Consider the following 16,934-nt stretch of genomic DNA (forward strand, 5'->3'; position numbering starts at 1 on the left):
GATCATTTAAAACTTAAAGTGAACCAAGTTTTATCAGGTCCTTTGAGAACAGGTATCCATGGAGCATGAAGTCCTAGACTTCGGAGCAGGAGGGAGAGGATGGCGGCATCGGAGTGATGTCTGGAATGAGAGGAGAGGCTTCGAAGATAGGCGCCCTCTTGTCTATATTTTTGCCTCAACCTTGCCTTTATTTACAGAAACAGGGCCTCAAAGTGGTTTTGAGCCTCCATTTGGTTTCTTAAACTACCACAGGGGCCAGCCACAAAGGTTAGAATTAGTTGGACCTTGAGTAACAAGGGAACTCAGAATAATGGCATAAACAAAATAGAAGTTTATCATCTCTTTCACATAAAAGTTCAGAGGTTGGCAGCTCAGGACTGGTATGGAGGTTGTATAAAGCCATCAAAGAATCAGGCTCCTCCTAATATACCGTTCAGAGAAACCTAATAGTATCTTTCTTCTTATGGTTCATGATAGTTGCTGGAGCTCCAGCCATTACATCTGCATTCTTGATATGGAGAGAGGAACCCCTGGTTCTATCCTCAGTACATCCCCCCCCAAAAAAAAAGATTAAAAAAATAAAAACAAAAACCAAAACAGACCATGTCACTTCCTCTGAAAGCATTTATATTCTAGGGAGGAGAAACGGACAGTAAACAAATAAATGTATAGTATGGCAGGTATAAGTGCTAGGAGGAAAAATAAAGCTGACTTAATACAGACCAAGCATTTAGAACAGTGTCTGGCACATAGTGAACACTTAAATGTACGTAGTGTCATCGTCATTGTCATCTTCATCATCAGTGGGTGGGGGAGGGGATGGTAACAACTTGTCTGGCTCTCAGAGTAAAGGTGGAGATCAGGGATGGTATCAACAGTAACTACAGGTGGTTTTTACATATATGTATGATGTTTCCTTGTAAATGGATTATACATTACTTTTATACAAAAAAAAAAAAAAAAAGAAACGTAACTTCCTCTAGGAAAACCAAATCAATGGCAAGTGTGAACAGGGCTGTGATTGAGTTAGTGGAGAAGTGAAAAGGCAAAAACAGAAAAAGGGTGACACAAAAAGTTAGAGGGAGCCTTCAAAACAAAATTTGCCTTCATCAGTCTGAGAAAGGGCTCATCATGCGGTTTGAGGTGTTAATAAGCCTGTCGCCTCCTACCAAAATCTCAAAAGGTGACGTTGTATTTTAGGAGGAGAACAATTATTTGTCCTATATTAATATTTCTTTATATTGCCTAGGTTTTGCAGCGTTATACTCAGCATTTTAAAAAACAAGGCGCTTACAAGCCTCGGTAAGCAAATTCTGATAGAGATAAAACACTGATGTCATGATAAAACTCTACATGAAATTGATTGTATGTATGTAATTGATGATCGTGCTCTCCATACACCAGTGACACACATGGCTGGCCAGAGTCAAGAGGTAATCCATCCTCAAGTTCCATTAAATGGAGAGGAACAAACTAGGAAAATGAGGATTTATTCAACTCTTACCCTGAGGTACACACAGGAGCCCATTCATTTCTCACAGCAGCCCTGTGAGGCGGGTATTCCTAGTCCCCGGGTTACCACTGGGAGCTGGGGATCAGAATAATTAGCTCAGGATCACACAGATAGGAAATGAATGCTCCAAAATCTCAGCCCCATTCGGTCCCCAAGGGCCATCCGTTCCCACGGGACAGCTGCCTTAGGGAAGGAGGTGCAGGACAGGTGGGGAGAAGGGTGGGGCCTGATCTCATAGACACAACACAGAGTGAACCTTACACTGCACCCTCTGATCGCCACTTGTGAAAACTTGATTGAACTTTCCAGACTATAGATGTGGCTTACAACATGGGCAGACCCAAAGGGCTTTGCACAGTCAGCTTTAATGTTAGGATATGTTCATCTGGGGGTGCCTCTTCAAAACCTAGCCTTTCATAGAGTTCTGGTGTTATGTGTGTCAACATCATCCGGTCAGCTGTGTGTTCATACACAGTCATCAGTGCTAAGTTCCTATTTCTGGATGTTCCATGCCCCTTTGTTTTCTTCCTTTTGAGCTCCAGCTCTGATCTGCCCAAGAAATGTAAATGGAGAGGGGAAGCTGTCCTGGTGGTGCAAAGCCAGAGGCTGGTGGGCCTCTTATGTAGGAGTTATTTGGAAAACGGGGTTGCTAATAGCACACAGATACCCACCTTGGCCTTTGCATATCTTTGAACCACTTTTCTGTTTAAAATGTGAAAATAAAAAGATAATTATTCTTTAGAGGAGATGGGAGGGAACACACTGTTTATTATCCCAAGCCCTTCCTTGAAAACTCCACCTCAGAGGACTGCTGAGGAAAGCTTTCTTGGCTCACAAGCCTCCCACGAACCAGGAGCTAATGCATTCTTCTGGAAGGAAGAAACATGCCCGAGGCGAGGTTGCAAAGTCACTTGGAAAGAGCCCCAGATACTTGCCACCTCCTATAGGACGATTTTTCTCTGTGCCTCAAAGAGGTTTTTAATTTTGTGTGTGTGTGAAGGATTTATTGTAGCTCCAGGGCATTTTAAGTATTCGAAATACGTATTTCTGTAGTGAAAATGAAAATTCATTCCTTTGGGATGGACTACAAAGAGGTCCAGGTCTCAGAACAAAACACTGAAGATGGAGAAGTAAGGCGTAAAGGATTTGTAGAAAAGGTTCCCAAGTCAAAAACCTCTCTGGAATACCACATTCTCCATGATGCCACCTGGAAAACTTTTTTAAAAAGCAGTCTATTTAAAGATCTTGGGCTGACAAAGTGTTTCCGTATATCCTTCCCCTGGCCTTATTACTAGACACTTAGATGGAAAGAAAGAGACATGTTGGGATCATATGACTCCCTGCCAACTCCTGAATTCTAATCTTGGCCTTGACACAGACTGACTTTGGAGGCAAGATTCACTAGTTTAATCTGGATTCATTTTCCTGCCAAAATGATTGGGATTAATAAAATTTCCACAGGAAGACTCCCTAAGGGCGACTATTTGATGCAAACGTTATATATATGTAGGTGCCTTTTAGGATGCCCTGCTAATTAATGGTGTGAAATGCTTCCTAGCTCCTGCTTGGAATTTTTATTTTCTCTCTGAGATTCGAGGATTAGTTATGCTTGGTGCTTATGAAGCACAAATAAACCTGTCTTTTAAAAGAGGTGAGCAATATGAACCAAAAAAAAAAATTATTTGGCTCAGTAATGAAAAAGTGTTAGAAAGTATAGTTTAGTAAAAAACAAAACAAAACAAAAAATTCCTAAAGAATGTCTCCTATCAAGAATCCTTCTCAAAGAGTATTTTATCTAAACTCTTATATTCTGAAATATAGTATTGTTACTGAAGGCAAGCCTGTGTGCCCGACACACGGTGAGTCCAAACAAACCTAAAGGTCAGAGTTTGAAACAGAGAAAGGTTTATTGCAGGGCCAAGCAAGGAGAACGGGTGGCTGGTACTCCCAGAAGGGCTCGAACAAAGAGTTTTTAAAGGCAAGGTGAGGGGGCAGCGTCCCAGCCCATAGAATTTCAAATAGACCTTTAAAAATGATCACATTAACTTCCTCATTTAGGGAAAATATCACTGAGACTCAGACTGCTAGAATCCCAGTTTGGAGCTGAAACCCAGGTTGTATTTTAATTTAAATTGACAAATAGTTTCTTACTATGTTGGTGCTACTGTGCTGGGAGCTTTCGGTGAGACAGTACCAGTCAGGATGCTTTCAGTCTAGCAGAGTGAAGCTAAACAAGGACTTAATAGTCACAGCTAACCTTTGTCGGTACTACTCTAAGCACTTTGTGTAATTAGCTCTTTAATTCTCCCAACAGCCCTACAGGGTAGGTAAGGCACAGGAAGGTTAAGTATCTTGCTCAAGGTCACACAGCCAGGAAGTCCCAGCAGAGTCAGAAGGCTTAGCTCTCACACTGCACTCCGTTTTTGATGATGATTATAACGTAAGGCAGACCATTCTGTACCAACAGAAAAGTTCAGGGAGAGGGCTTTGGCCATCCAAAGAGAGAGGTCCACATGGAGGATTAAGAAAAGTTGAAGAGTCTTGCAGTAACCTGTAATGAAAAAGAATGTGTGTGTGTGTGTGTGTGTGTGTGTGTGTGTGTGTGTGTGTACTGAATCACTATGCTGTACACCAGAAACAATACAAGACTGTGTAAATCAAAAAAAAAATAACATGCAAAAAATTTTTAAAAAAACACTCAGGAAAGAATCTGAAAATGGACAGGATTTGGGCAATAGGAGAGATGGGGAGGGCGTGGGGAGGGGTTTCGAGGTGAGAAGCGCAGCGTGAGCCTGGGCGCAGTCAGGACAGACACAAGGCACGTCTGCAGATTTGCCCTCTGGAGCCGTTACTAGAAAGAAAGGGAAAAATCAGAAGCTGAAAGGTTTCAGGAGAGCACCAGGTGAGATTATAAAGAGCATAGGCAGCAAAAAAGAGTGAGCCTTCTACTCAAAAGCAATTTGAAATCTCAGAAAGCTTTCTGGCAAAGGTGAACAAAAGCATCTTACCTTTTTTCTTCTTTTTTTCCTCCTCTCTCTTTTTTTTTTTAATGAATGGAATGAGAAATATTACATTTGAGAAACAGGTATAGGTGTCAACTTTGAAACCATTTTTCATTAAAAGAATTCCACCTTGTTTTTTCCATTTCAGTTGATGCTGCAATTCCAAGGGTTGCAGGGCTTTTAAGGTTTCAACATTCTAAGGGTCTTGTGTCCTCAGCTTAAATACTCTATATACTAAACTATAACTTAAATGTCTAGTACACACATGTAATGTTGAAGATATGGGAAACATGTCCTTGAAAAGAATTAAATATTTAAACTTGCAGGTGCCTCTGAGAGTCTAGTAAATCTGTTGGCCTTTCATTATGCATGGACTTTTCCCTTCAACGTCACCAACCACTCGAAACTTTTCCTTTGCCGCTTCTGCTGCCACTGTTCGCTATGGCCCTGAAAAATATGGATGCCAAGTGCCAGTTCTTGGGTTTTGTTTTGTTTTGTTTTGTTTTGTTTTTCAGTAGCTTAAACTTGTGTTTCAGCGCCTGTAAAGACTTCTGTGAAGACCCTTTTTGCAACCAGGTCTTTCTGAATGACTTTCTCTGTCACTGACTTTCTCTGTTGACTTGTATATTAGCAAGGATGAGGTTTCTTTGCAGCTCAGTTTCTTTGATCCAGAAAACGAAGACCATCCCGTGCCTCTGCTCCCAGCCCCTGAGGTGTAGAGAGTGAACAAGTGAGCATTGGTGCTGAGCACTGGCTAAGGCTATTGCGGGCTTTAAAGATAGGGGAGAAATGTGGGGCAGTTAGTAATTGTAGCAGCATCCATTAAACACTCGCGTGTGCCAGTTCCCACTGCATGTATTAATTAATCCATTTTAGCTCTACAACAACCTTGGAGGTACTATTCTTATTCCCAGTTACAGGTGAGAAGACCATGGGACGTGGTAAAAGGCAAAACGGGGATTTGAACCCAGGCAGTGTGATCCCGCAGTTGAACAATTATTAGCACTGTTGAGAAATGGAGTGGGTTGTTCGCTTTTAAGATAGTGCTCTCCGCCTTTGGAGGGTGGCTGTCCAGCAGGTGTGCGGGGAGGGTTTGTGATCTGTAAGTTTCTAGGATTCATGGCATGCAGTTGCTTAGCATTTGTCACAAATCTCAGAATCTGTTTCCTGTCTCTTAAGTCAGTTCAGTGGAAAGTACCAAAATTGTGAGAGGGTCCTCTCTGTCGCATCCAAGTGATACACACTGAATGGCTGGGAGGGGCTTGTCAACAGATACAGAGATCCTGGAACTGTATCAGTGGCAAGCAGCCCTGTCATCAGTGAGCTAGACTCGTGCGATGTTTCCACGTCTGGTGTTGGGTGCTGGGCCAGACGGAAGTCTCCCCAGCTCTGTGTAAGCACAGAGCCACCCTGGGGGCTCCCTGGAGAAGCTGACACCTGATTTTAGTGATGAAGGATGAGAAGGGCCTTCCAAAAGGCAGTTAGTGTGTGAGGAAAAGCACAGATACCATGAAACCATGTTGCCTGTGCACATGGAACTCTATGCACCTGAATATTGCTGGAGTATTAGCAAATCACGAATGTGAAAAGAAAGAGAGTATCAAGGTGGACTTTGTTCAGATCCTCTGCCCTTACCACTCTCTCTTTACCCCACTACAAATGGAGTGCTTTGGAGAGACAAGAAAGGAAAGCATCTTCTGCCTAATTAGAATTTCCTGGATAGAGTAACATTTCTTCCACGTTAGAAATCTCTGATCATTGTGAAGTGGGCAGATATTCTACCAAATTGTTCATTGCTCTCATGAAAAATGATTCTTCTGCACTAGTATAAATCAATAAAGAATAAAATAGAATCAGGTTTCCAGTAATGGAATGCAGTGGAATCAAATAGGTACATCGTATGGTACTCGAGAAATTTTTGCTGAATGTGAGCATTCTTCGAGAGTTCTTCATTAGAGATGAACACAACCCATAACCCCTGCCTGTGACTCAAAGACTTAAATTAGAATCTGCCTCTCGTGCCTGCTGGTAATAGGCTAGCACAGATTCAGATTAATAAATGCAGGTTGCTCTTCTTACAAATAGAAACATTTTCTTTTTAAGAAGGCATAAAAACTGTTCATCCTCTTCAGGATAAATGAGCCGTTTTTCATGAAATATTTTTATTAAAGTAACAAAATCCCATGGCCCTAGTTGTAATTTTTATTGCCACGTAAAAAAAATAATTGCGAAATTTAGCGCTTTGAAAAAGATGACTAACGCCCTGCTTTAACTTAAATATAACAAAGATAAAAAGCATGTAGCAGATCTGTGTGTCAGCCCTGCACCTACCAGGTAGTTCCCGGGTTTTCCTCCTTAATGAGCACCTGATGATTGATCACTAATCAATTTGAGAGCTAATTAAAGTCGCTAGAGTGATAGATATCCCAGTATAAGAGTCATCAATATAATAGGGCTTTAGACTTTACGGGCATTGTTCATTTCTAGATATTTTCTGTTCAGCAAAGCAGATGAGTTACGGCCTCAGAGCCCATGGAGAATTCTAGGAGGAATCTTACATCCTCAGCATAGCGTGGTGTACTGTTTGCTGGCTCAAGTCAACAGAAGCAAGAGATAATTAGTATAATTTGTTGTTACACTGGTTTTTCCTTTTGGTTGAAATTTATCTGCCATCTGCTCTGACACTGAAAAAAATCAGCCTCTTAGCAACTGAAAAGTATATTTATTTGTTTATATATATGTATGTATATGTATTTCTACAAATAATAAATTCTCATGGTATTCAGTTGTTGCAAGATTAATAAATGAAATCATAGGCTCATGGAACTTTAGAGTTGGAACAGGCCTGAGCCATCATGTGGTCCAACCACCTCCTTTACAGGTGAGAGCGCTGGGGGCCCAGCAGAATTAAACAGAGCCCTGCCACAAGGTCACTGTCGGGGCGTGGCAGGCTGAGGGTTCACACCCTTGAATATGTAGGACATGAAAGCTCCTTCCACCAACACTGGCTCTTAAAGGCTCTTGTTGAAGATGGAAAAGAAAGCAGTAAAGCTCCAACAGAAAATGAAGATATGAATGACAGTATGGACGCTGTTTTCGTTTAGACTGCTTGATGCCATCCTGTGATATTTCCTACGAGCGTCATCACATGTCCTCCTTTTCCGGGGAAGAAGCCTTCCAGTTACATGACCTGTTTTTCCTTCTGTGATCAAGCCTCTAGTTTGTGTTTTTTTTCTTTCATGCCACACTTTTCAGAGTGTTTGAGATACATAGTTTAGTTGGCCCCCTAATCTAGGTCCTGTAGGGAGACCCCATGTTGTCATCTGTAATAGATGGAGGTCACACTGAGGGTCAGGAAGACTGAGGTTCCAGAACTCTTGCAGCAGAGCTAGGGGGCCAAAATCCAGGTTTACTGGATTTCATAAACCCACGCTCTTTGCATTACAATGCTGCTCTTTGTAATTACTCCTAAGACAAAATCTTTACCACCACGCTGAACAGAGTATAATTATTTTTGTCACTTTCATTAGCTTTACTTCCTCCCTTTGTATGTGTGTTCTCTATTTTCCCCTTTGTTTTGTTTATTCTCTGTGTCTCTGTTGCCCTGTCATTTGATTGGTTGGCAGTCCCTAGCCCCAGAGTCCAGAGTCCCAGACAATGCTCTTTGTTCAAAGCATTTGTTTGGATTATAAATATAATTTGATGATGAATTCCAACTGTTATGCCAGTTTCGGTAGAGCCACAACATACCTCAAATTTTCTTTGAAAAACTAGCCATAAAGACAGGATCTCATGGTATTTAATTGTTCATCTTGAGCTATTTGCTCATTTCCTAAGAGCTTTGCTAAAATTGTTACCATACACATAAATGGAAAGATCGCTTATTTCCTTCCCTGTACCTGTGATGGAAATGATAAGCTCTACAGTCATGCAGAAATCATTACTTACTATTAAAATGAAATATTTTCTGGTAATTTTTTCCCTGTATCAGTAGCTGATTTTTATTGTGCACTTACACGTCAGGCTCTTTTTTTTCTGTGTTTGCGTGGCTTGACACATCTAATCCTTCCAGCTACCCTGTGCATGCAGGGAGTAATAATGTTCTGCTCATTTTACAGTGAAGCAGTGGAGGCACAGAAAGGTTAAGTGACTTGCCCAAGATCACACAGTAAGTACAGAGGCAGGACTTGAGCCCAAGCAGTCTGTTCTGTGAATCTAGCTCTTCACTGCCAGTATCCAGTCTCTCAAAGTGAATTCTCCTGTAAATGTTACTTTGCAAATATCCTTCAGTTTTGTGAATTCTGCTTTCGTTGCCTTATGGAGAGCCACACAGGCCCAGGGAGAGAAGGTGGGAAAGTTCATCACTGTGACCATCCTGCTGACCACTCAGAAGCTCAGCAGCTTTTCCAGCCCTGGGGCCACAAATAAGAGTTCAAAATTCATGATGAGCTCCTCCCACAGGCCTTAGTGGGAGGTGGGGCACTGGAGCGGGACCTGGCACCCGCTGTAGGTGGTGACTGAGTAGCACTAATGTCGAGGGTGGGCTTCTCCTGTCTTTACAGTCTTTATATAAATGAAGGAGATCCTCCTCCCCACCCGACTCTCCTCCGCAGGTGAGCTCCCAGACATGAATATAAGCTAATTAGAAGGACGCCTAGGAGTCCTCCTCCCCCTACCCCCGGCCCCGCTCCTAGCCCTGCCTTTGTGCCTCCCCATTGGCAGAGTTGTTTCTTTCATCTCTAGCCTCAAAGCCTAGCACCTGCCTGGCTTATGGGTACCCACTAGCTGTTCAGTTGGTGAATAAATGCAGATCATTAAACATTGCTCCCTGAAACCTGGGCTGATGTCCACTTCATTGTACAGTAACTGTCAGCAGGTATCGGAAAGGGCGCTGACGATGAGATGGGCGCTGCAGACAGGCTAGAAGCCTCTTCAGAGTGTGATTTCAGGTGGTGTGTTTTGTGAGCGTATAGGTGTCTGTGCCCTCGACTCCTAGGCACTGCTCACTGGTGTACTAGTTTTTAAGAGGCTTTGGCTGGCCCAGGCTGCAGCGTGGAACAGCAATGGACCATTGGGTCTGCTCCTGCTGTACTTGGTGCTCCGGCTGCTTTGTCTCTGGGAGACAGCGGCTTGCACCCCTTTGCTTAGAGCCGAGATGCGTGCAGCCAGCGAGTCTGGCCCCAGACCCTGGGTGCTTGCTTCCCCATCATGTCTTAGAAACTGTCGAGAAGAACTGCCCACCTGGTTCTGTGTTTCCATGCCTTCTATCACTTAATCTCAGTTCTACCTCGGAGGAACTGGGGCTCCGGAAAGTTGAGAAACTTATCCTGCTGATAAACAGAAGCCCCAGAATGCAAATCCAGGTCTGCCTGGCTCTGAACTCATCGTCAGCTTTGGCCCAGGATACAAAAACCAAGGAAGCTCCAGGTTGCAGGTGTGAAGGTCCTGGCATGCAGGGTCACAAGTGTCCTCTGAAAGGGCCTGCCTGCCCGCCGCCGTATCTAAACTACGCACCAGGGACACTGCTTGGCCCAGTGGGGGCCATCGCCTGGACAGAGGGGCTGAGTCTGTGCGGGCCCCTGGCAGGGCCAGGCTGCTTACAGCACAGATCTTGGGGCTCAGCTAGTGTGGCCCAGGGGCCCTGCTTTCCCTGGGAGCCTGCGAGCTTTCTGGGAAATGACAGGAATGGGCTCCCGAGGCTGTGGTCCTACCCCGATGGTTTTGTTAATCTGGCACCTGCAGAAAGTCAGAGTTAGAGCCTCTCATGTATTGATTGTAGGAAAGAGATCTTTGTCTTTGGTGGTTGGTATTTAAGGAAACCCAAAGAACGTAGTTTCTCAGACAAGCTTTTAGTGATTGATGGATTTAGTAAAACAGTCTGTGTGTGTAATTAGGAAATATTGTCACTAACGTGTTGACTTGCACCAGGCCCCCAACCACCACACTCTAACCTTTTTTTTTTTTTTCCTTAAGGGGCCATAAATTCCAGTGCTAACTGCATTTCATAAATGACTTAGAACCGTTTGTCATCCCATCAGCCCGGTCCCAGGGGTTTGCTGGTGGTACTGTTCTGGGTGCCAGGGATGGGGAGGAACAGTGCAGTCATGTACTAGTCATATTAGTTAAGATTTGTTAAATGAAGAAACGAATGGACGAGCTGAATATAAAAGGATTCTTTTCTCTCCTTTGCTTCTCACCGATGCCTATTTACTCCTCTTATGTATCAGGCAATGTTAGGGACCTGGAGGTCCCTAAGATATTGTTGGTGGCCTCGCTGAACTTACAGAACAATACATGATATAGAATGGTACACAGATGTCGGTAGACATGACAGTCTGAAGTGCTACCAGTACGTAGGTCTTGGAGGTCGGAAGAACAAAATCACTAGCTGGGATGCAGGGAACACTGAGCAGTAGGTGAGCTTTGACCTTGCCTTGGAGGATGAGTCCAAATGTTAACAAGAGAGGGGGTGACGGGGGAGGGCACCCTGGCAGTGGGGTTGGATTGTCTGGGGAGAAGGCCACAGAAGCAGGAAAGTACAAATTCTGAGGAAGGAGTTAAGTGATTGACTCAGAGTTAGTTCACAGAGTGCTGCTCGTGCTGATGTGGAACCAGCGTGCTGGCATTTGAACTCCGCGGTGGAAGGAGTCCTGTCAAGTTTAAGAAAAAGAGTGAGAACAGAGAGAAAAAGCCCTGTGGCTGTCATTCAGGATTCTCTTTCCCCCTTTCCATTCACTCTTCTTCGTGCCAAATGCGGTCACTTCACACCCCAAAACACCCTGCCTATCTTCTTCACCAGATTACTGCTCAGATACTGCTTTGACCATACTGTTCACACTTCTACGGATTCTCCAACCCCTGCAGAATGAATCCTGTCCTTCTCAGTTCGGGTGTTGAGCTCTCCTCATCTGGCCTTTGCCAGCTTCTCCAGTCTTGCTCTTCAGCTCACTTACCCCACCATCCGCTTCCCTGGACCCCCTTCTCTGCCGCCTTGGTTTCTCCATGCCTGCCCCACCTGTGTGGTTCCCCATCCCAAGTATATCTTTGCTGATGCTGTTCTTCTGGCCCGAATGCCCTCTCCCTTCATTAGTGTCCGTGAGCATCTCCAAGGCCCATTTTTTTTAATCTCCAAAAATTTCAACTCTTTGAAGATGGAAACCAAGTCTTGGTTTTCACGCCCATCCATGCCTCACAGGTGGTAAGCACCAAGTAAATGTTGAATGACTGAATAATTTCTTTCAGGCCTTCTTTTCCTCCATTCCTAAATATGACCAAGAGGAACTCTACCCACCCCCCAGATAAAGAGGCCTCTGTTTGTATAATGCTTTAGACTCTGCAAAGGTCAGGGCATAGCAGTCCAGAGCACTGAATCTGGAGCCAGACTGCTGGGGTGCCAACCATTGCTCTGCCAATTACCAGCTGTGTGACCTTGAGCATCTTACTTAACCTCTCTGTGCTTCACTGTTCTCCTTGCACTATGGGGAGTATAAAGGGACCTACCTCACAAGAGTTTTTAGGGTTAAATAAAAAGCTATTATTTGTAAAATGCTTATAACAATGGCACATAGTAGGCATTATATAATGCTTGTTTAAATATATATATATTTAAATATATATATATATTTAAATAAATATATACATATTACATACATATACACATATATATTAGGAGCATAGGTTATATACATATATATGTACACAAATATGTAGTAAGTACTCAGTCAAGTTTCAGTTATTCCCACGTGAAGGGATGCACAACTGGGTAGCCTTGTAGGGTGAACAGAAGTGTTAAATAACTCCCTGCACCTAGTAACTGGTAGAGCCATTCCTGGAACCACATCTTCTGACTTCTGAGCCAGAAGTCAAAAAAGTAGAATTTATACTCTTAATCCACTGATCTTTGCCAACACAGGGATAGTTTTCAGATACATAGTGATTTCTTGATGCCAAATATTGAAACTTACTATGGAGATTTTAATTATTTTGATTTAAAGTAGAAGAGTAGTGTCTGATCCATTATGCAGGCCTGTCAGTAAGGAAAAAAAAAAATTAACAGCTGTCCGAAAGTTTTTATATAGGATTTCACAGTCTCACAAAGAAATCTTTGATGTGGTCACTTTCTACTTGACTCTATTCTTCCCGCAGTTAAAGATGGAGCAGGAGAGAGAAACTGAGTGCGTTCACTGGAGAATTATGCATGAGGTTTTATAGTAGAGAAGAATTCAAACAGGAAAATACGCTGGTGGAGTACATTTGAATGGATGTCTGCCTCTGTGTCATTTGGTATGCAAAGGCTTGCGTGTGCATTAAGCTGATGGAGAAGCCGTTATTTTCTTTGCAGTATATATTCAAAAGCTTTCTTTTACTTCTCTGAAAAAGAGAGAACTGTCTGTTACTTTATTTTAAATACAAAACCCATTTAACTTCTGTCAACAGCTTACGTTTTAAATAATGCAGTTTGTACTTGCATTCATTACCTGCAATTAGGGTTCTCAAAAAGCTTTTAGTGTTTTTCTCCCCAACTTTTAAAATTCATTCATTGTCACCGTTAACATTTTAGAGAATAGTGGAAGCCCTAAGTTGAATTGGGGAAAACAACAACAACAAAAGAAACGGAACAAAGAAATTTCTTTTCTGGAAGTTACCATTGAACCCAGTGGAGAACCTCAGCTCTTGTGCTGAACCACATTATGATGAGGTATTTACCGCCTCTTCTTGCTAGTGTTAGGTCAGACTCAGACGTTCTTCTAACACCGACTAGTTAATAAGAAACGCCACGCTGGCAGCCAGCTCAGAATCCCTGGTTCATTGGCTTAGTTTGTGCAAATTACCTGCTTATACTAGGCCTCTGCATCTAAGAAAAGCAGGAGGCAGGTCAGGTCTTTTCTTCAGGATGTATTTAAAAGAAAGGTTTCTCAGATACCCTTGTCTGTCCAGGATGCGTTTTCATCTATGATGGGAGTCATGTGTTCTCATTTCTTCTTTCCTGCCTTCTCAAGAAGATAACTGAGCAACTGTGTGTGTGTGTGTGTGTATGTGTGTTGGAGAGAGAGAGAGTCTTTTTTCACCCTCTCACTTAAAGATGTAACTAGACCCAAATGGCATGTGGGTTTGCTTCAGGCTGGGAATATAAATAGAGCCAAGCCTAGAAATGCAAGGTGTGTAGTAGATGCATTGACCTCGCTGTTTGCCCAGCTGCAGGGTGACTCCCCTTTCATTCCCCAGCTGCCCAGCTGCTTCTTAATGCGATTTTATTTTTCTTTAATGCTGGAGTAGCCGACCAAACTTAACCCTGGACAGGTTTGGTAGTTACTGAAAAAACAGACAACTTTGCAATTACACACAGCTCAGAAAAAGCCGCCATGACTTTGCTGTTTAGCTCTTACTTTGGCTGTGTTCAGCAATGCCTTTAACATGATTGGCTAACTTATAATTTTAAGGAGAAACATCAGCAGATTTTATGAAAATAAGTAAACGCTCTTCATTAACCCCATGTTTTTTACTCTTCAAAATAGTCACTTGAGAATGTGTGTTATGTTGAACCATAAGAAAGTACAGATTTTCTACCGTCTTCATATAACCTACAAAAACAACAATTGGGTTGAGCCTAAATAAATATATTTATTCCAGTGATACTTCTGGTCCTCTAACTATTTTAAAACTCATCTTTTGAAATGAGAAAAAATCAGGTTCCTTACTCTAAAACATTACATTGATCTCTTTTTTAACACAACTGTATCTTAGTTATAAAATTGGCTCTGAAAAACTTAATAATTTACAAATGAAATTAAATCAATTTTATATGGATGAGAACATGACATAATTTTTGAGAAAGTGCCACTACTGACTCCTCGGGTGCTCAGTTCTGCTGTGGTCCTTGATTCGTCAGTTGCATTGGCGTCATCACGCCTGTGTGTTGTTTCTTTCAGAGATTCTAGTTGTGCTCAAATTAAACAGGTTTCAGAAGTAACCCTGATGTCTGACTCTATATATAAAAGTAGATTGAAATTATATTGGAAAACTGTGATTTTCAGGTAGAATCTCTGAAAATCTATAACTTACTCTTCTGTATCTAAGAATACAGAGATTATATATAGATGTAATAGATATTAATAAAAAATAAATAATAAATCCTGTATTATTTGAGAATGTTTATTAAGCGTCTGTGGGATCTAAGGGGCTTTGGGAAATAACTTTATAGATCAGGTGTTTTTTTCAAATGAGCAGAGTGTTAAATTGGCCATTTGTATTATAAGCCTAAAAAATGTGTAGATTCTCTAACCCTGCAATTCTGCTTCTGGAAACGTATTGTCAGAAATATGACACAATTTTGTGCACAAACATTTCTGTGACAATAATATAACCAAGATTTTTAAGGTCTCAAAATTTAAAAAAATTTTTAAGTTAAAAAAATTTTTAAACTGAGGATTGATTATATGTTTACAATATACATGGAAAAGATACATTATAAAACTTTATCTCCTGTTATCTTCCTAAATCTGTTAAAATGTAAATTATATGTATCATTTATAAGAGAAGAAACAAGATATGGCATACATGAAGGGTTTTCAGCACAGCTTTGTTTATAAAAAGCGAGAAGTTTGAAATATCTTAAAATGTTCAATAATAGGGAATTAAGTTATGGCACAGTCTTATAAAGAAATATTATACAGCCCTTAAAATAATGTTTTGGAGTAATATTTTGTGCTATAGGAAAATGTTCTGATATATGTCATGGGAAAGAATGTAGGGTATTAAACATTGTAAATTTAGACTGATTCAGATTTTTTAAAAGGAGAAATGATATGCATTATTTTATTTTATTTTATTATTGAAGTATAGTTGATTTATAATGTGTTAGTTTCTAGTGTACAGCACAGTGATTCAGCTATATATATATATTCCTTTTCATTACAGGTTACTACAAGATATTGAATATAGTTCTCTGTGCCATATAGTAGGACCTTGTTGTTTAGATATACATCATTTTAAAATGAAGAAGTGTGTGTGTGTATCTGTTTTCATAAGAAAAAGACTGGACAGCTGTATACCAAACTTTTAGGCTTTTTATTTTCTACTTGCTTTTTTTCTTTTTTGTATCAGATTTTCTACATTGAACATAAAGTATTACTTTGTGGTCATAGAAACAATTTTTTAACTAAAACCGTGTAGGAACCTTAAGATTTACAGTTTATAATTTGACAGGTAGATTTTACACAACAAAGTTCCTTGAATAAGGGCTATACTTATTTGGAGTTTTTTGTAATTCCAAGGTTGGGCTAAAATTTATCCATGAATAATGGTTTATTCTGCAAATTAATAATGCAGAGGAGATTTTAGAGAAACACTTTTAAGCTTAGGGAACTTTTCAAGTACAACGAAAGCACACACAAGACTCTGTAAATCATTTTTTTCATCAAAGCCTGTCCCTAAGTGCCTCTTCCTGGCAGGTAAATTTACATATTTCTGTTTGCTTTATGTAGAAGGAATAGTACATACTTTATCTATTTTACTAAAAATTTATCTCCCCCCGCAAGTTGGAACGTGATCTTTTTAACGTACACATCATATAATGGTTTCCATTCACTAAGTTATGGACAGACATCTTTTAACAATTTGGGTCACATTTTCACAGGTGATGAAAACATACCATATGTACCACGCAGAGAGCATCAGTGCAGAGAGCAAGCTGAAGGAGGCTGAGAAACAAGAAGAGAAGCAAATTGGCAGATCTGGTGACCCAGTCTTCCACATTAGACTGGAAGAGAGACACCAGCGGCGAAGCTCTGTAAAGAAAATAGAAAAAATGAAGGAAAAGGTGAGTAAGTCCTTCCTCCCTTGAGGTGACAGACCTGGGAACACTGATGCAGCAGCAAATAGACACATGTTGTAAATTACTGCAAAATGACGTGTTTCCTCCCACGGGAATGAAAAAATGCTTAAGAAATATAAAAATCATGTAATAACAGCTGGACATCATTTCATGGCAAATGCCAAGTATTCAGTACACAATGTGGAGAACTTTGAATATGAACAAAGAGATTTCATTGCACATGGGCCTGGTGCCCAGAGAATGTTGTTGTTATTCCCTGTCACTGGGTAATTTTAGTTTATTTAAATCAGATAAAAAATGTACTTTTCTCAGAGAACTTGGAAGGTCATTTGTATATGTAGAATAAGTTGTTTAGATGAATAGAAATTCATGTATGTTTCCCTGTCTTGTTTAAAAATGACTCTATTGTCTTTCCCAATGCCTGGATCCTCTTCATCTCCAGAGACAAGCCAAGTATTCGGAAAATAAGCTAAAATCGATTAAGGCACGGAATGAGTATCTCCTAACCCTTGAAGCAACCAACGCCTCAGTTTTCAAGTATTATATTCATGATCTTTCAGATTTAATCGACGTAAGTACTTGAAGT

At 41.1% G+C, this 16,934-nt stretch overlaps 1 protein-coding gene across 2 annotated transcripts in view; it reads left to right on the forward strand.

Moving 5' to 3' along the window:
• The window catches only part of SRGAP1 (SLIT-ROBO Rho GTPase activating protein 1), a 249,611-nt gene that overhangs the window by 152,393 nt on the left and 80,284 nt on the right, over nucleotides 1–16,934 (forward strand). For both annotated transcript variants that reach the window (XM_074375061.1, XM_074375062.1), the window contains exons 5-6: nucleotides 16,151–16,333; nucleotides 16,791–16,919. In XM_074375061.1, the coding sequence (XP_074231162.1) occupies nucleotides 16,151–16,333; nucleotides 16,791–16,919 (312 nt within the window). The remainder of the gene's footprint in view (nucleotides 1–16,150; nucleotides 16,334–16,790; nucleotides 16,920–16,934) is intronic.

Source organism: Camelus bactrianus, chromosome 12 (assembly GCF_048773025.1).
Source record: "Camelus bactrianus isolate YW-2024 breed Bactrian camel chromosome 12, ASM4877302v1, whole genome shotgun sequence".
NCBI classification, from domain to species: Eukaryota; Metazoa; Chordata; class Mammalia; order Artiodactyla; family Camelidae; genus Camelus; species Camelus bactrianus.